At 39.4% G+C, this 20,080-nt stretch overlaps 3 protein-coding genes across 5 annotated transcripts; 1 reads left to right on the forward strand and 2 right to left on the reverse strand.

The window, feature by feature from the left end:
- Positions 1-282: 282 nt before the first annotated feature.
- LOC106303728 (plant UBX domain-containing protein 1) lies at positions 283-2,162 on the reverse strand. Of its 2 annotated transcripts, none has more exons than XM_013740038.1 (7): positions 1,957-2,162; positions 1,683-1,782; positions 1,508-1,576; positions 1,364-1,431; positions 1,152-1,281; positions 955-1,059; positions 283-638 (listed from the first exon to the last, which is right to left on the reverse strand). In XM_013740038.1, exons 1-7 carry the CDS (start codon positions 2,056-2,058, stop codon positions 442-444), a joined length of 771 nt encoding a protein of 256 aa, XP_013595492.1. In that variant the 5' UTR covers positions 2,059-2,162; the 3' UTR covers positions 283-441. The 2 variants fall into 2 exon arrangements, with proteins under 2 accessions (XP_013595492.1, XP_013595490.1); XM_013740036.1 differs by having other exon boundaries at positions 1,508-1,579.
- Positions 2,163-3,928: 1,766 nt separating this feature from the next.
- LOC106306836 lies at positions 3,929-10,819 on the forward strand. Of its 2 annotated transcripts, none has more exons than XM_013743600.1 (19): positions 3,929-4,030; positions 4,549-4,915; positions 5,179-5,424; positions 5,650-5,840; positions 5,919-6,090; positions 6,238-6,375; positions 6,451-6,622; positions 6,930-7,066; positions 7,166-7,342; positions 7,536-7,646; positions 7,744-7,863; positions 7,967-8,123; positions 8,361-8,521; positions 8,610-8,696; positions 8,932-9,260; positions 9,347-9,428; positions 9,618-9,757; positions 9,912-10,134; positions 10,239-10,819. In XM_013743600.1, the coding sequence occupies exons 2-19, from the start codon at positions 4,595-4,597 to the stop codon at positions 10,557-10,559; spliced, it is 3,285 nt and encodes a 1,094-aa protein (XP_013599054.1). In that variant the 5' UTR covers positions 3,929-4,030; positions 4,549-4,594; the 3' UTR covers positions 10,560-10,819. The 2 variants fall into 2 exon arrangements, with proteins under 2 accessions (XP_013599054.1, XP_013599055.1); XM_013743601.1 differs by having other exon boundaries at positions 3,939-4,030; positions 4,528-4,915.
- A 7,036-nt stretch (positions 10,820-17,855) lies between these two features.
- LOC106304269 (UPF0392 protein RCOM_0530710) lies at positions 17,856-19,957 on the reverse strand. Its single transcript, XM_013740680.1, has 2 exons — positions 19,610-19,957; positions 17,856-19,542 (listed from the first exon to the last, which is right to left on the reverse strand). The coding sequence occupies exons 1-2, from the start codon at positions 19,737-19,739 to the stop codon at positions 17,978-17,980; spliced, it is 1,695 nt and encodes a 564-aa protein (XP_013596134.1). The 5' UTR covers positions 19,740-19,957; the 3' UTR covers positions 17,856-17,977.
- Positions 19,958-20,080: the final 123 nt, after the last annotated feature.

Consider the following 20,080-nt stretch of genomic DNA (forward strand, 5'->3'; position numbering starts at 1 on the left):
GGTAGTGGTTGAGCTTACGCAACGCATCCCATGATCCATGCTTGAGATATCAGATAAGTCAAAAAGATGATGTGCTACTTTTAATTCATTCATTTTATTTCATTTGAACTTGTAATACTAATACCATCACGCTACATGTTTTTCATTTAGCCATAGGCGATACATGTTTTTCATTTAGCCATAGTCGATGCCATTACAGTACACCATCTAAAAAGTCATATGACGTAGCATTACTCATTCATTTTACTTTTCTAGATAGTGTCTACTCTAGCACGAGACAGGGAAAATCGAAGCAGAAATGATATATCAAACTGTGGATGAACATCACTTTTAGGCCTGAGGAAATCCAAACAAGCCATACAATAAGATTGTTACTGTCACACTAACTGTCACGTTTCAATTCAAAGGTAACATCCTCTGTATCAAACGATTGATGTTCAATCACATTTTAAACCACTTAGGCTTTGTGCTCTTCTTCTCCGCGGGTTTAGGCTCTTGGTCAATTGGTACAGTACCAGTATCGCTCTCGGCTGGCTCTGAAGATGGCTCAACCGGTTCCTCTGCTTTGGTCATGACCTCTGCATCTTTCAGGGACAAGATCTCTTCATTAAGATAAGGTGTTGAACTTGCATCATCATCTGCAAGTAACATTAGTGTTTTTAAAAGTTAAGTCCAGAGCTCAAGTTCTCTTCTCATCACTCTTTTCAATTCAAGTAGTAAATAAAAGCTCAATTCGGACCAGAAGATAAATAGACCAACTTAAAATCTATCAGACACACCCAACTTAATTCTATGCTAGGTTTGCAAGCTATTTCGAACATTCCACTTGGATAGTTTTTGGTTTCCCACCCAAATCTCACTTGTACACGCAAATACATATTGCAATGCAGTACAAGTTGGCCATACATAAGAAGAACTCTATAGCATCATGCGAAGGTATTGACACAAACTAACCTTTTGGTTGATCGTTTGCAAAGTAGACAATAGCTCCAGGAATGAACCCAGCAGAGTAGAAGTCTTGTGAGAAATCCTTGAGCTGCTTCTTGGGAGGAGTTGTGTCTGCAAAAAAGTAAATAAGCAAATACATTGTCAGGTTTCTTCTACGCTGAATGATTATTGTAAAAGTTTGAAATCGAGTGGTGGAAAGATACACAAGTAGAAGGGAATATCCGGCTGCGCAAGTGCTCTTTTAACAAGATCAATCAAGCACTGTATCTTCTCTGAAGGATGAAATGTCGCCTCCAATGTGTGATTATCAGGAAAACGAACCCGGATCACAGCCTAGTAACAATCAATTCACAAATGTTGGGGGAGATAACACTAGTTTCAAAAGCAGGAAACAAGATAGATAGTGAATAAGAACCTTAGTCAGCTTAGCTCGACGAGCAGCTTCTTCTGCTTCCCGGAGCTTTCTTGTCTTCAAAGATTTATCTTTTGCAGAAGAATGTAATTTTACAAGTTAAGTAAACAACCAAGATACTGATTCAAGTATACAAACTCATCATACCTTCTTTCTTAGATGCTACAAGACGGTAGTAATCTGTGGGTGTGAGCTCGTAGAACTCATCAGACTCCTCTTCTGTCCAATCCAAATCACAAAAACATCAAATTCCAGAGGAATCAATAGAAAGACGAATTGCAGCAAGAATCAGAGTCAGAGAGATCCATCTCCGTCAACTTACGAGCAACAGAAGCTTGACTTGGCCTCTGAGAAATGCTCGAAGTCTCGAAAACGCGAATCTCTCTCCCGTATTTCTCTCGCATACCAGCAGCGACCTTACCCTGCTTTTACGAAATCAATCAAATCAAAACTTCCAATTCGATACAAGACGGAGGCGAAAAAACCCTAGCGAAGAAGAAACCGACGAGCTTTAAAACGCGGACAGATTAAGTTACAGATCGAGCAAGCAAAGGAAATGGAGAAGAAGCTTAATAGTGAATGAGGGAGAAGATTACCTCCTGAGATGATGAAGAAGAAGAAGAAGAAGCTTCCATGGAATCGTTGATCGAGAGTCGTCTCCGCTTCGATGTCAGTAGCGTTGGGTCATCTACAAACATCAGACCGGGTTGGTTCGACTTTATTCTTTACTTGTTTGCCACCGCCTCTACACAAGAACCATCTCTGTGGAAAGGACGGTCGTAGCTTTAGGGGTAAAATCACCACATTTTTTCGTTTATATATTTTAATTGATTTAGAAATCTATGTATAGTATTTATAAATCTAACTAAAACTAGGTGTCTTCCTGCACAATGTGCAGAAATAAAAGTTTTAAAATATCATTTTGTTAATTTTTATATTTTATAATTTGTTTACAATATTTAATTATTATTTTAATTTAATTATATGTAAAAAATAATATAAATAAAAAATTAAGTAAAAAATTATTAATATATTTCACATTATAATTTTGGAAAGATTTTTTTACCTATATCTTTTGGTTAAGATATAATAAATCAAATTCTATAAATTAAAACAATTTTTAGGTATATAATTATCAAAATATAAAATAAATAATATTTCTAAAATTTGTAGATATTAAAAAAAAGCTAATGGTGTTGAGATAATAAAATTACATTTTTTTATAAAAAACTGCATAAATTTTAAAGAATTTTTTAGTAACAAAAATTATATAATTATAAAAATGTAACAATATAATATTTCAAAAATTGTAAAATCTTATTATATTTCTATTTCTAATATTTCTATTATTTATTTTTATATTAATAATAATCAATAAGTTAATACCATATTTATTGTTATATTAATTATCATCTATAACTTATTACCATATTTTTAAAAACTTACTAAAAATATAAATTAACATTAAATGTAAATGTCCATGTCACAATTTGTTTCAAGCCATGTCATCATTGTTAGTATGTCATGTCATCTTTTATCTTTCAAAATTAATATGGTGATGACACATGGCAAATCACTTCTCAAATAATGTCTAAGGAATATGTAGATTTTTAAATTTTTTCGGATTAGTATTTACAAATCCGGATGTTTTTCCTCGGATTTGAATCTTTATATTTTTAACAAAAAAATCCAAACAAATCCATTCAAATCTATTATAAAATCAATTTTATTAATAAATCCGTACGATTGAATAGCACTTGATTTGATATATAATTTATGAATCATTAAACCAATAACACATTATTTTAATACATATTTAAAAATCATATAATCAATAATACTAGATTTAGTTCGGATTTTCAAATTCATTAAAATACATCGATCAATAACCCCCACTTTATTTTATTTACTGAGATTTCATATACCAGTGCATTCTTTCGGGAGATTTCAATTTAACCTCTAAGTTTTGTTATTTACAGATAATCCCCTATTTCACTCGTGTTAGATCTTTTGCTATTTTCATAGTTGATGTAGATTGTATAGCCGGTAGTTTCTTGAGTCCAAACTCAACTATAAATATTCTAAAAATTAGTTTTATACTCTCTCTGTTCCTGAAAATAATATTTCTAGATTTATTTTTTGTTCCAAAATGATAGATTTTCTAAAATTTTAAGGTACTTTTAGTAGTTAATGTTGAAAAGTTGTGTACTTTTAAAAAACATTAATTGAAAATATTTGAATTGGTTGAATACTATTAGTTGATATTTATTGGAAAATATATAGTAAAATAAATAATAAATTTAATTATAAAAAATTTATTGTTTTTTTGATATGCGTGAATACTCTAGAAAATACTTTATTCAGATTCAGATTCAGGAACAGAGGGATATGTGTTTTACATAATTGGCATGCTCATATATGTGCGTCGATTATTAGTTGGTTAACTTGGGCCCATAGTCCAAATACGGCCCACTAGTTAGCGTTTAACCCGACTCATAACTAGTTATCCGAACCCGGACCCGATTTCAGTAGGATCTCCGTTTTATTCGCTCTCCTCGATTTCAGTGAAAAGATCTAACCTCCGTTGCACCGTACTTCGATCCCATCTTAACCGGCGGTTCAAACTTTCACCGGCGATCTCGTGGTTTCTCTCGCCATCATCTTGACCCGGTTAGTTCTCCCTCATCATCTCCGAATCACGCCCTCGCAGATTCTGAGCAAAAAATGCTTTATAACTCAATCGATATTACTGAATCAAGCTCACGGATTTTGTATTAAAGGCGAGATCCTGCTGTAAAAATATTCCCTTTTTATGCGCTTGATGGCTCCATGTGTTATTTATTACTCTTCTTCACTTCTGCTACATTTTTATTTTACTATTTTAAGCTTCATTTTTGTAATTGCCTAGTTTCATTTGATTCCCGTTTTTATAATTATGTTTTATTGTTTATTTTGCTATGTTTTCATGTTACTACTGCACATTGAAACTTTACTGTTTATGGTTATTCATTTGTGTGCGTCAAGTGCATACTCGCTTTAGTAACTATCTTTGTTTTTGATAAGTCGCTGTCAAAAGAATTTTCCAAAAGAAGCTTTGTATGATTTTTTGTTTTGTTTATTATGAAAGATTCTGAATGTTTTTTTTTTCTTTCTTAATCTAAATATAGCTGTGTGATTTTTTTCGAAAGGGACTTGGCATGCTTATAAGCAGATATATATATATAAGAGGTTGAAATGCGTGGTGTAAGATCTGTTATGAGCAGTCAAGGCGTTCGACCAAGGCTGAGGATAGTTGGCGTTGTGGTTTTAGCTGCATGGATTGGGCTTGCGGCTTTGTTTGGTCTGCTAAAACCTATAAAGAATGGTTGCACTATGACTTACATGTATCCTACTTACATTCCCATCTCTGTGACGGACGGTGCAACTCCTCCTGGGAGATATGGGCTCTATCTTTACCATGAAGGATGGAGGAAGATTGATTTTAAGGAACACATCAGTAAACTTAGCGGAGTTCCAGTTCTTTTCATTCCGGGTAACGCCGGTAGCTACAAGCAGGCAAGTATAATCGTTTTTTTTTCTTGTGTTTAACTAATAACATATCATGTATATTAATCATTATAGAACTATAAAAGGATTAGGTATTAGAAAAACAAATTGTTAAGAGAGTTCCTTAACTAGCAGCGTTTCATGTGGTTGTGGAGCGAGTTGTTTCCTGAACTCCGGAATAATTTGAAATTTATTGCTTTTGTTGGGAATTTATCTCCAGGTTTCATATACCAGGCTCCTTATAGGCCTTGTTTCTTATGTGGTTCGTGCAGGTCAGGTCTGTGGCAGCAGAATCTGATAGAGCATTCCAGGGAGGCCCATTTGAGCGCACATTCTACCAGGAAGCTTCTCTATTCCGTGGGGAAGGAGAAGATACAGAGTCTGTAGAATATGATTTGTCTAGTCAATACAGTAACAGAATAGACTGGTTTGCGGTGGATCTTGAAGGTGAACATTCTGCAATGGATGGTCGCATACTTGAGGAGCACACTGAATATGTCGTATATGCCATTCACAGGGTAGGACTTTGATAGTTTTTCTTCATTCTCCTCATGACATTCTTAACTAAAAAATAGAAACACGTTGTTTAGACTGTTAATTGCTGAGCGTAAGTATGCTGTCACATGTGGGAACTTCTGTTCACAAGTTTCAAGCAGAGTTCTCTAAGATAACAGAACATACTGCTTTAATTCTTGTTTCCGAGTGACTTTATCTTTTATTTATATCGTCTTTGTTTTATTCAGATCTTAGATCAATATAAGGAATCTCATGATACCAGAGAAAGAGAAGGTGCTGCTGTCTCCAGTAATTTACCTTGTAATGTAATATTGGTTGGCCACTCTATGGGTGGTTTTGTTGCCAGAGCTGCTGCAGTACATCCTCGTTTGCGGAAATCAGCTGTGCAAACCATTCTAACACTCTCAAGTCCGCACCAGTAAGTTCTCTTCATGCTTAACAAGTTTTACTTGCCAAAAGACATTGTTTAGGTGTTTATGTATCTAATTTCATCCAGATCACCTCCTCTGGCATTGCAGCCATCCTTGGGGCATTACTTTTCTCGAGTGAACCAAGAATGGAAAAAAGGTTATGAAGTACAAACATCCCCTGGAGGAAGTTACGTAGCCGACCCATTACTTTCTGGAGTTGTTGTGGTATCCATTGCTGGTGGCTACAATGATTATCAGGTCTGAGAATTTCCACAACTATTTTAGTTTTGGGATGTTTCTTCCTCCGTTCTTTATGCCCTGGTGTTTTCTTTGATTTTATATTAGTTCCTGTGGGATGAGATTTGATTGCTTTCTTAAGGCATAAGATTTCTCCTTTGGCCTTAGGTGCGATCAAAGTTAGAGTCACTTGATGGCATTGTCCCTGCAAGTCACGGCTTTATGATAAGTAGTACAAGCATGAAAAATGTCTGGCTGTCAATGGAACATCAAGCTATTCTGTGGTGTAATCAACTGGTTGTTCAAGTAGGTAAAAGTTGCCTAATTTGTTATCTGGAAGATGCCATTTTCAATGAATTTGAATATTTGTATTTCATGCAGGTTTCACATACCCTTCTTAGTTTGGTGGACTCAAAAACTGGTCAGCCATTTTCCGATACTCAGAAGAGGCTTTGGATTTTGACCAGAATGCTTCAAAGTGCATTAGCACAAAGCTTCAATGGAGTGACACCTATGAAAATTTCTAATGAGTTGCCCATGTTAGCCTCCAAGGGTATTTAATACCATCTCTTCCCTAAACATATGCATATCTTGGTTTCTCAAAATAGAAGTTCTCAAAGAAAGGAGTTAGACTTTGCATTGAAGTTATAAGCTTGTCTGGTCTTGAAGGCTATTAGCCTCTATCAAATTAGTTTGTCAAGTAACAGAAATTACACATTGACAAAGCTGGAGGTATCTTATTGGTGTAACAATTTTTGAGGCAATTTGTAATTATGAGAACAATTTCACTAGGTGATATGTCTTGGGCCGACATGTTATTCTTTTGCATGACCATAATATTGTGCTGTCTATCTTTGCAGGCTCTGAATCACAAATTTCATCATGTCCCCTGGATTGGAGGGATGATGCTCTCGATAGGGATCTTTACATACAAACAAGTACTGTTACAATTTTGGCAATGGACGGGAGAAGGCGTTGGTTGGACATAGAATTGTTGGTCTGTGCAGATAGAATTCAGTTAGTGATGCTATTATAGACTTGTATGTCGCTTAAGATGTCTGTATTGATATCCCATGACATATCTTCTGTACTATAGGGATCAAATGGAAAGAACCACTTTATCTTTGTTACAAATCTGGCGCCTTGTTCTGGAGTAAGACTCCATCTATGGCCTGAGAAGGAGAAATCAAATTCAAATTTACCGGTTTGTGAAAGGGTTGTCGAAGTTACGTCAAAGATGGTTCTCATTCCAGCAGGCCCTGCACCAAAACAGGTGATGTTACTATATTTCTCATATGCCAGAGTAATTTTATAGGATCAGTTACAACAATGATGGATTTTTTTCCTAGCACACGCTCGACATTTTTTTTTCCTATGCACACATTGTCCTCACATTTTCAGAGTAAAAAATGCACCAGATTAGCATTTTTATTAACTAGTTCTTCCTTCATGTATATGTTTGTTAGTCGGAGCCAGGGAGTCAAACCGAGCAAGCTCCCCCATCTGCAGTGCTGAAGCTAGAGCCTGAAGACATGCACGGATTCAGATTCTTGACTATTTCAGTTGCGCCTCGCGAAGTAATTACTCACATCTATACATTTGCTTTCTTTCAAATTTTAGCAGTTTTCAGATGAATATAAGCGTGTAACTAAACTGAGACCTTCTATCCCACAGGCAGTATCCGGTAGACCTCCTGTGGCGGTTTCTATGGCAGTGGGGCAGTTCTTTAACCCTAAAGAAGGGGCCATGGAGGTCTCATCTCAATCAATGCTCTTATCTGCTTACTGGACAAAGGTATTCATTTTTTCAAGTGGCAACACTCTTCGTTTGCATCTCCACTGTTATGAACTCCGCTAGTGAAACAATCTGATGTCACCTGTGGACTTCTTTTCTGCAGGATATATTTCTGAAAGAGGACCATCCTCTAGCTTACAATTTATCGTTTGCTACCAGCTTAGGTCTACTACCCATAACATTGTCCCTGAAAACTGCTGGATGTGGAATTAAAACTTCTGGTCTACCAGATGGCGAGACAGGAGACTTGGACAAGGATAGTAAGAATTCAAATCCCTCTCTTCAATCTAAAAGATCTTTCTTTCGGTAGTTACTTGCTCATAGTTTTGGCTGTTAGTCATCTGGTCACCCTCTGCCGAGATTTCCAGTTCTGTTGGATTAATTCATTAGTCCTCAGTTCGTAAATTTATCAATATTATCAGTCTCCTTTTTTATTTAAACGGATCTCTGTTAGCTCTTTTTTGCTACTTTTTCACCAGACATTGTTCAATTTTCAGAGCTTTGCAAATTGCGTTGCTTCCCACCTGTTGCCCTTGCCTGGGATTCTGCTTCTGGACTTCATGTGTTTCCAAATCTCTACAGTGAGACAATAACTATTGATTCTTCACCAGCGCTTTGGAGTTCTCAGAGTCCTGAGAAAACTACTGTTATGCTACTGGTCAGAAGTCTCTTGCACAAAGCTAATCTCTGTTGTCCCCACTGAAACATGAAACTCAAATGTTTTCAATTTCCTGGGACTTCTGCAGGTTGACCCTCATTGCTCATACACCGCAACCGTTCATGTCTCTGCTCCTGCCATGTCCAGCAGATTTGTACTTCTATATGGTCCTCAGGTAGCTTTACATCTAATGCATCGGATGTACGCATTCACAGTATATTAATCATGCATGTTATAATAGCGTTCTGCATACTGTGCACGTGTGTGTGTGAGTGTATTCATGGGCTTATCTCTCCGCGAAACTTCCTCTCTAAACTGGATAACCTTTTGTTTTTTTTTTTGGAAACGAGGTAGCTCTATGGTTTACGAGTGATTGAACCTTTCTTCACATTTGACATCTGATATTGCAGATAGTTGGCTTCTCGTTTGCCGTTATATTGTATGCTCTCATGCGGCAAGCTAATCAGTGGAACCAGAATTTATCTGTGCCACCATTGCTCTCTGCTGTAGAGTACAACTTGGAAATGCCATCCCCATTTCTGATTCTAGCTGCGATCCCTCTTCTGAGTTCGTTGTTCTTCTCCTTCGTAATGGCTCAACCAATTCCTCCCCTCACAAGCTTCACAATGGTCTCGTTGATTTGTTATTTGTTGGCCAATGCCTTCATCAGTGTGTTAATTATTGTCTCCAAATTTGTCTTACAAGCGTTGGCCCTCGTTCACACCACTGTTAAATCTAGGTAAGTGCTTGGCTTTCATCATATATTTGGTTTGATGTAAAACTACTCAACTCTGTTCAGAAGTAACTGGATAAGTGTCAATGCAGGTGCCAAGCTTTGGAAAGAAACTATTCTTTTGCTTTTCTTCGTTGGTTTTCTATACTTGCTTCCAGTTTCGTCTGTTTAAAGGTTTGCTTTTTCGCTTCTATCATTAACCTAAAGCCATAATCATAACTGCAAGCTAGGATTCAAATCTCTAGCCATAATCATAACTGCATGCTAGGATTCAAATCTCTACGACTCATTGCTTAACATGAAAAAATTTCCACTTAGTATCTTCTATTGGCTGAGTTAGTGAGATTCTGTTTCTTCATGCAGGCAATCCGCATTCTAAAGCTCAACACCACAATCGTAATGACACTAGTCGCGGTTACCTTGGTGACCTTTGTTCATCCAGCGTTGGGTCTTTTTGTACTCCTCGCCTCTCATGCCCTTTGCTGCCATAACTCAATGTGCTGGTAAGCAAACTTTCTGTCTTGTCAACTCTTGTTATGTGAGATATGAAGATCCCACAAAATTACGGAAACGATAATGATTTTACCTGCAAAGAACCTAAAGTCAATGAGAGGAAAGAGTAGCTGATGGTCGTTTACATCTTTTGTTTCATGAAAGTATCATGATGGCATCGAAGAGAAAGGAGTCAGTCGATCAGAAAAACGAAGCTGAGCGTAAGAATCGACATCCTTCAAGCAGACAGGAATCTTTATCAGTAGGCTCGTCTGAAAAATCATTTGTGGAGACCCAAGCAGACATCTTCAACCACAGGCACGGCTTACTAATATTGCATCTCCTTGCGGCTTTGATGTTTGTACCCTCTCTTGCCGCTTGGTTCCAGGTACTCACTCCTTCCACGTTCTTAGTACATAATTATCAGATTCGGAAGCTTATTTACTCTAATTAAACAAGTGAAAGTGGTTCTAATAGTATCTATCTTTGTAGAGGATTGGAACGGGACAAAGTTTCCCATGGTTTGCTGACTCGGCTCTCTGTGTTGGCGTTATCTTCCACGGAGTACTTAACTCGAGACCAGAGTCAAGCATCCTACGATCTTTCCCATCTCTTCTGGGACACCAACTCGGTCCCCATCACATGTATTTCCTTGCCGGCTACTGCTGCTTCTTCTCTGGACTAGACTTGGCTCCATACAAAGTGTTCTACGCCATTGCTGCGTTAGGCTACATCTCCTTGACTCTTAAGATCTCACAGGTGAACAAAAACGACTTTCGTTTCCGTACCAAAAGCAGGATACACAGAAACTGAGTTTTGAAGTTGAATTATAGAAAGATTCAGCCCTCGGATCTTCACCGCTCCGAAACAGCGACCCAACCGGCCAACCCTAAAGGCCAGGTGGGTTGCGTAGGGATTTTTAAGCCGGGAAAGTTTTGTTGCGGTTTCAAACTTCTCCAAAAAAATTATTAAAGTGTTCGTTGAGTTTGTAACGTTTTTATTTCACGTGTTGTTGTGTTTGTATCGCTTAATGTGTTTTGACTCAAATCCAGGTTCATGAATTTTGAAAAAAAATTACATCTAGTTGTCAATAAACGACTTGACAGTTGACATGTCTGTTTTTCATTAAAAGTCCAAAACAGTAACAGATTCATCAAGTATAAAATCACATTAAGCTCTTACGACACCAAGAAAACAATCAAAAGAATGAAAAACACAAACAACAAAAGTAACGAGTTACAGAAGAACTCAGTAGATGAAATCGGCCACCAGAGACACAGCCGGTACGGCCAAGCTGATAAAGATATCAGTGGCAACAGTGACGGCGGAGTTTGGAGTCTTTGCGCTACTGTAGTAGTCGTATTGAGCCGAGACCATGGCAATCATCAATGCTAACACAAGACAAGCCAAAGTCATCTGAACAATGATATTCTTCATCGTTTTGTTTTGTTTTTTTTCTTGGTGCTGTAGAATTAGATTGATGAAGAGTGGTTTGTTTATATAGAGAGAACTATAAACCATTTGCTGTGACAGATATATGAAAATATTTATTAAACTTTTGTCCTATCATTCTGTTTGCCGGCTTGATCAAGAAAGAGACTCTTGATTAGATTTTGCTTTCACGTTAGTTTAAATGAACAAAATAGATGTCAACTTTATTTTGGAAAAGGGTCGTCTATTGCTTTTTTTTTTCTTTGAACAACGGGTCGTCATTGGGACATATTTTTGGAAGTTTTGAAAGTGATTTATATCGTTCATGGTGGCGGGCACTGATGGGAAAAAGTCAAAAGGCTATCTCGATCAAATTATCCAATAGATTTTTTTATAGAAAAATACAGAAATTTTATAACAGTTTAAAGATAAGACAAGAAAATAAAAGTCCAAGATATTTCTGTCATTAAACAAATATTCCAGTTTCTAATAAAAATATACTTTAGTAGCTTCTAATATCTTTCTAAAATGACAACTCTACTAACATCCCTGAAGATATGCTAGTCTTAAGATTATTTTTAAAACAATAATAATTTACGAAATAAATATATCATACATAGTTATATATACACATATGATTATATGAACAGACTGAATTTCAATAATTTGATAAGAGTATACAACGACGCAGTTCTATCGGGTCAGTTCCCAAATTAATAATTTGTCGCTTGTGTTGCCATTATCACAACATTCCCTACGTGCATTTTGGATCAAAACTCAACAAATGTAGTATATCCACTATATAAGGCATGCTTATTGTAATACAAAACATATGAACTATGTGAGGCATGGATTTGCATTTAGGGTCGTTTGATATGTTATCTGTTGTGAATTATACGGCCAGCTTCATTATGGCGAGCTCTTGCAAAACTTTGTTTCGCACGGATTGCTAGCTATTCCCAGTCACTTTGTTTTTGTTTGTTACTCTCATTACGAATTTACGATCACGGCCCAATCAGTTTGTTTGCGTTTGTGCTTATAGTTACGTTTTCAAGTTAAAGTAATCTGAAGTTTCAATCATAACATCGGTCAATATATGTTACATCGGTCAAGTAAGCAGCATTTTTACTTTGATTCGGCTCTTGTTCAAGTATATATGTCACAAAATTAGCTTTTCTTCTCTTATTTCACGTTCCAGAACCATCTTTTTTTTACGAACGAAAATGGCACCAGACATTTTTTTAATTATTATAATACTTTCAACACAAAGGAAAGATTGAACAAATTATAGAGAAGGGCGACAAGTGTGATAAACAACAAAAGAAGATGAAAAGAAGGATTCACAACACACAAACATTAGAAAAAGAGAAAGAGTTACGAACTCAGTAGATGAAACCAACGACCAAGGCCACGGTGGCTGCAACCAAGCCGGTAAACATATCTGCGGCAACAATGACGGCGGAGTTTGGTTTATTGGAGGAAGAACCAGGTGCGTGGTCGTGGTCATCGTGGCCATCGCCTTCGTGGTGGTCATGATCATCGTGATCCTGGGCCGAGACCATAGCAATCATGGCCAACAGAAGACAAGCACAGTGATCTGAACAAAGATCTTTCTCATCATGTTTGTCCGATGCTTGTATTAGCTGAGCTTGAATTTGATGAATTTGAGATAAGACTCGAATGTTTTTTTTGTTGTGAAAATGATTTCTTGAAAGTTGGTTTATATAGAACTTTTTGTGCGAAGATTATAGATTTTTTTTAACCGTAAAATAAGTAAACATTATATGAAATGGCCCTAATCCAAACGACCCAAACTCTTGTTAGATCAGTGTCAAAGTTTACGTTGCCATCATGACGACATTCGATGTACAGGTGCCTGTAATGATATATTATTTGTCAAAAAAAAAAAAAATTAACAAGTCAAACTTTGTTTTAAAACCTAAAAATGTGTCATTATTGGAATAATGACTCTGATCGCTTATTTTATCAGTCTACAAAACTACAACAAGCATCTGTAACCAAATTAGCACATAAGAGAAGATGTTATCATCAAATGTATAAATAGATTTTTCGGATGTTTAATGTCAAAGACTAGATTTCAAGAAGAAACGCAAACGAATAATAGGTCTAAAGGAAATAACACTTTGTGAAGATGCAAGTAATTTCGAAATATCCTGTCTCTGCAACCTATCTTGATAGTCCGTTCCTCTGTTCTGCTTCTTGCATAGGAAGTTAGGGAACAAAAACTTGGATTGATGTTCCAAAGATCCGTATGCAATATCTTCCATTTCTTTTTTTTTTTTTTTTTTTTTTTCTAAAATGTAAATATCATATAATGAAAAGAAGATTTTACAAGAAATATCTTATGTTTGAGCCATCTTGGCAAAAAAGAGATAAAAAACAAGATGGATCATTGAGATTGCAACCTACAAGGAACATTATCTCAGCCACATCAACATGAGTGAATGAAAATGTTTTCTACTTCTTCTTCTTGCTGTTATAATGTTCCTCAAGTCCTTGTCAATGGCATAAAAGACAGATTCAAGAGAGATCGAAATCTGGTTATGCATTAGGTTATTTCTTTGTTTCCAAAGATGGAAGACTCTAGATTGTGAAGCCAGCTTCCGGAGGAGAGTCAGCTTCTTGCCCGGCGACGATCGGATCCATGACAGAAGCTCAGACCAGTTGGTGAGCAATGTTGAAGGCGACTGGCATCTTAGCAGCACCTCCTTCCAAACTTCATGACTGTATTCGCATGCCAACATGAGATGGTCTCTGGTTTCATCACACCTTGAACAGAGGCCACATTTAGGAGAAATAAGCATTCCCCACCCTGCAAGTCTAGCTCTAGTTGGGAGCCTGTCGTAATTCGCCACCCACATGGTGAAACCTAGCTTTGGTATAGCTCCCTTGAACCATACCACATCTACCCAATCCTTCTTTTCCTGTCTCGGTCGCAGCACATTCCACGTGCTTGATGACCTGAAGTCACGCAGAGGAGAATCACCGGCAACCCAATCAAGTATATCATGAACATCAGGGGGTAAAGGAAGTGTTATAGTAGTTAAAAAAGCATGTAAATCAACTTCCTGCTGGGATCTTGGATGTGGTAATGACCATGTAGTTCCTAAGATGGCATCAGCCACCATGGCGTCCTCTCTGATGCGCAAGGCACGAGGCCCAGCCCGTCCCAGTACCGTGGAGAGCTGACCTAAAGGAGTCCAAACATCATACCAAAAGCTAGTAGATAATCCATTTCCTAAAGTCATTTTGCAAAACTGAAGGGCCAAAGGACGAAGATCAAGAAGCTTTCTCCAAGCCCAAGAGTCATTTGCTGAAGGCTCAAGTTTCCAGAATGAGACCTCTGCCAAGTGAGTGTGCCAGTGCCAGTCAACCCACAGGGAGGGCGACCTCGAAAGCAATAGCCAGATGAATTTCAAGCATAACACTTGGTTCCAGACCGCGAAACTTCTCAAGCCTAGTCCCCCTTCGTCTTTAGGGAGACAAACCGTTGACCAAGCTACCTTTGCTATACCTCTTGTATCAATATTTCCAGACCAAAGAAATCGAGAGCAGAGCGATTCAACCTCCCTAATACACCCTTTAGGAAGAACAAAGGCAGAGATCCAGAAATTAACTGTGCCAAAAATTACTGTCTTGAGAAGTTGCAGTCTACCAGCGAAGGAGAGAAGCTTGGCTGACCATGACTTGAAGCTTTTGGTTATCTTAGATATCAAGGGAGAGTACTCAGAGATTTTCAGCTTCCGGCTCATCAAAGGAAGCCCGAGATACCTGATTGGGAATTTACCCGTAGAGAATCCATAGCCCACAATGGCATTGGACTCCTGAGGTGAAGAGCTCGGTCTTGGCTTTGTTCATGTGCAGTCCCGACCAAGAGGCGAAATCGTCGAGGCACTCCGCAATGCCATGTAGGCTGTTACTTGTTCCGTCAAAGAAAACCATGACGTCGTCGGCGAACATTAGGTGAGAGATCTTTAGTTGATCAGTTCCGGGATGATAACCGATGCTTCCCACCTCATAGCGTGATAAAAGTAACCGAGATAGATACTCCATGGCAAGCACAAAGAGATAGGGAGAGAGGAGATCACCCTGTCTTATCCCTTTAGTGCTTTTAAAGAACCCTCCAGAGGCTCCATTGACAGACACGGAGAAGGAAGCCGTAGACAAACATTCTGCTATCAAACAAATATATGACTCCGGAATGGCTAAGGCACGAAGAGAAGACAGGATGAAGTCCCACCTAACACAGTCAAAAGCTTTCCTCAGGTCCACTTTCAACATTCCACGAGGCGAGAGAGCCTGAGTATTGTAACCTTTAACAAGATCAGTCGCTAGAAGGACATTCTCCGCTAGAAGTCGTCCAGGAAGAAAAGCCGACTGAGACTTGGACACCATAAGGGGAAGGATCTCCTTCAATCTAGAGGCCAAAAGCTTAGATATCACTTTATAAACCGTGTTCAAGCAAGAGATTGGTCTAAAATCTGTTGTGAGCGACGCATTTGGCTTCTTGGGAATGAGGACTAGATTTGCTGAGTTCCACTGTTTCAAAAGGCAACCCGACTCGAAGAATTCCAAGACCCCATCAGTCACCTCCGGACCAATAATGGGCCAGGTGGCAATAAAGAATTCAGCTGAGTAACCATCGGGGCCACCAGTCTTGTTTCTTGGCAGAGAGAAGAAAGCGTTCTTGATATCATTAGCCGTGAAAGGTTTCTCAAAGCCAGCCGCCTGCTCAGTAGAGCACTTGAAGTCAAACAGAAGATCCAAGTCACTTTGAATAAACATAGGCTGAGATACCGGACTTCCAAGAAGATCAGAAAAATAATTGACGCACAGTTCTTGAATACCCGCTTGAGACTCAACTCTTTCACCAGAGCTAGAGAATAGAAAGTGGATATGATTGAGAGCTTGTCTGGAAGCAGCGTACCTGTGAAAAAGCCTTGAATTACCATCCCCAAAAGACATCCAATTAATGCGCGATCGCTGGAAAAAGAAAGCAGCCTCAGCGGTTGATAACTCTTCCCAGTCCCTCTCAGCATGAAGCTCAGAGGATGCGTTGGAAACAGATGGTGAAGATAGCATGACAGTCTGCGCCTGCAGCATCTTCTCGTGTGCCAGAGCCGTCTTTTTCTCTATTCCCGAATAGTTTTGCTTGCTTAGCTCTCTGATAACATTCTTTAGTAACTTGAGCTTCCTCGAAACTCTATACATAGCCGAGCCCGTGATGTTGAAGGAGAACCAGCTAGTACACACTGTGGCGAGAAAGTCTTCGTTCTTGATGAGGAAGTTATAGAACCTGAAAGGTTGCTTCAGTCTTAACCTTGCAGGCTCTAGAGTGATGGCGATGACTGCGTGATCAGAGAAATCTGGGCTTCCAAAGTAGGCAACAGAAGACGGAAACATATAATACCATTCGTCATTAACCAAGGCTCGATCAAGCTTCTTTGCCAGAGGAGCCAGTTTGCGCTTGTTCCACCAAGTGAACGTAGTGCCACGAAAATTCAGGTCGTCTAAGCTAGCATCCAGGAGACATTGATTAAAGTCTCTAATATTCTTGTCCATATTCAGAGTAGGCACCTTAGAATGCTCAACAGGGTCCCTGATTTGATTAAAGTCTCCAATTATCAGCCACGGTGTGGAGTCGAGACTGTGAGAAATGGCGAGTGCACTGAGCTCCGACCATAGTATAGCCCTGTCAGCGGCGTCGTTAGCCGCATAGATAACTTATATGAAGGAGCTGGTTTGAGCAGATGGCCAAGTGACCTCAGCCGTGATCATCTGAAGAGATTTAGATATAACCGAAACCCGCAAAGAAGGATGCCAAACCAGCCAAATCTTACCAAGATGAGAGAAACCATAATTATCATCAGACAGCCAATCGGGAAAAATATCTGAGACAAATTTATTCTTCTTGAGAGGATTAACATGAGTCTCAAGAATGCCGCCAAAAAGAGGAGTATTTTTCCTAAACCATTTACGTAATCCGCTGCGGTGATGATATTTGTTTAAACCGCGAACATTCCAGCAAAAAATGTCAGTCGATATAAATTAATTGATTTTGGGGCCCCTGCCCCTGTTACCTTTTAACCCTGAGGACTTTTTCTTGTTTCGCACAAGCTCGAAATCAGGTTCGAGCCTACTGAATTCGCTCTCCTCAAGCTCTGAGTCTGAAGACTCAGATGACTCCACATCTGATGAGTCTGGTTGGACATCGGAGAGTGAAGACCGAGAAGTACCTGTAACCTTCCTTGGACTTTTAGATTGACTGTGTATGACGGAGCCGCTAGTCTCCCCTCTCACTTTATCAGAATGGGTACCAAGCTTCGATTCCATTTCTGCATATATAATTAACATGATTAGATAAATCTCAAAGCTTTTGATCCAAAACAAACCAAATTTTATCCAATTTACCCTATAAGTTGCCTGCACTTAGGGCATTTTCTTCCACACTTATCCGCCGCAGATCGCAAACACTTGTTGCAGAAGCTACGTAGACCCAAACCTTGAGCAACTCAATACCAAAAATTCACCATAGAAAGACAACTATGCAAAATCACAAAGCAGAGTTTCATGTTTTAGAAACTTTTTGGAAGTCCTTTATTTTACTACTACATTCTATTTTTGGAAGTTCTTTATTTTACTTCATTAAGCCGAAAATTACAGAGAGAAAAAAAAATCTGGCATTGTCACATATATCTTCCACAAAAAGTTAGTTACAGGAAAAAAAAAGTTTCCAAAAATTATGACTAATGAGCTTTATTAAGCTGATGTTTAATCTTTCAATCTATCCTATTATGGGCCCGTCGTGAGCCTTCGTCTTCCTCATTTTCCCATATCAAACGCTGTAATTTATTGTCTTTAAATTTCTCCAACACCTGATCTCTAAGCCCCGTATCATTAACCTCGCAGAATCTCTCAGCCCAATCAGGTGGCTCAATGGGTCGGGTTCCCAAACCGGGCGCCCGATCTCTCGACCCGACATTCTCATCGTTTTGCCAATCCGCCACGTAAGTCGCGACTCTCCTATAAAACTTCTCCTTGAAAACTTCCCACACTTGATATTTATAGTGATTAATTACCATAACTTCCTTATCCACGTCAGCAAACGTGAATCCATCTTTCAGGTGGAAATGGTGCACCACGTTGATCAGCGTCGCGTTCATCGATTCCGGCTTGAGTATGCTCTTGTGCCTCTCCGGTAAAATCACACGGCAAGTGTATCCCTCCGTGACTCCACCTCGAGGCCGGTTTCTCAATCCCGACGGTCCGAAGCTGTGGCACGGCGTTCTGATTTCTCCGATCTCGGCGGAGGCAGTGTAGTTTCTGATGATGCTTGTTAATGTTTCACCGGAGCGGATGTAGTAGAACTCGTCGACGTCGATGAACGCGATCCAATCGCAATCGTTCCTCGCGCGGATCGCGCAATTCGAGAATCCAGCCTCCTGAGTTTTGATCCACGGCCAGAAATGTCGTGTGATGTTGTACCCGCGGCGTTCGAGATCCTTGATCTCTGCGATTATGTCGTCGTCGCTGTTGTTATCGTAGATGAACCACCGCTGAACGCCGATCCCGGCGTGGTACATCACCCACTCTCTCAGAACCGCGGCTGCGTTTCGCGTCATGGTGCAAACGCACATCTCGAACGGTTTCCGTCGCGGTGGGTGAACGATCCGATCCGGTTGAGCGATCGATGGGAGCATACCGGTTCCTCCTTTGATTCGAACCGAAACTTTAACCGGCCCATGGGCTGATTTTGGGCCGTTTAGCACTGTTAACGGTGTTCTGCACCGTACGATCTCCTGCGCCGCAGAGATCACGTCTGATCTTATTAACCGGTTGTGTTTCGCGAAATCCCAGCCGTACACGCACTCGTACCTCGACACGTCAGCAACTTTCCCCGGCTTTAGATTAAGTCCCTTGACGAAAACCACCGTGGAGTTATCGTGGTCGATGACGGCGTCGTAAACAAGCCAATCCCACTGGTGAGTGGGACCAGCGGCAAGGTGATCATCTATCGTCCATCTCGAGATGGCAAGCGATATAGTGTAGCCAGGTGGCGTTTCAGGACACCGTACGATCTGGCCGCCGAATTTGTCGCTGTCCACGGCCTCCGGTTTCTCCTTCCGTAGCTTCGACGAATCGTCGCCGGAAGAGAAAACGCAAATCAGATCGTCTTTGGTAAATAACCGAAGAGACTGAGGGTATTTTAGGAAAACAAGTGTCTGCTCAGGTAGTTTCACCGCTTCGCGAATCGAAACCGCCGGAGACAGCGTCGCAGAGTCTCCGATGATCGCCCTGGCCGTTGAGAAGCTTCTCACCGAACGTACCACGGGACGAAACTTCCCTGCGCATTTTAATTTCAGTTTCTGATAAATATAATTTTAAATGAAAGGTTCAAATCATAAATATACCTTTGAAGACGAACATGGTAGAGAAGAGAACGAAGGAGAAGACAAACAGCACGACGAACCAGAAAAACAACCTCCACGAGACAACGACGTCGCTCCCGCATACACCACCGAGCTTCCTACGAATTTTCATCTCCTACGCCGCTGTTATCGCCGGCGATGGCAGTTAAGTAATTGTAGAAGAAACTCTGTTCTATGTTTCGTTTTTTCCCGCCAACAAAAAAAAGAAGTAAAGTCGCTTCTTCTTCGTCTTCTGCTTCTTGTCAGGCCCACGAGAATATAGGTTGATTATTAGCAGAAGAATAGAATTTTGTAATTTTTTATTTTTCTTTTGAATTTTTTATTTTCAATTCAAAAGGGGAAAAGGTCTATTGCCTGAAGAATATGAAGGGAAGTCACGAAACTTTGGAGAACGAGAAAATAGACGACTCACTAAAACTAATGGTCTCCGATCAATTAAATTGCTTTTTTAAG

Source organism: Brassica oleracea, chromosome C7, assembly GCF_000695525.1.
Source record: "Brassica oleracea var. oleracea cultivar TO1000 chromosome C7, BOL, whole genome shotgun sequence".
In the NCBI taxonomy this organism is placed as follows: Eukaryota; Viridiplantae; Streptophyta; class Magnoliopsida; order Brassicales; family Brassicaceae; genus Brassica; species Brassica oleracea.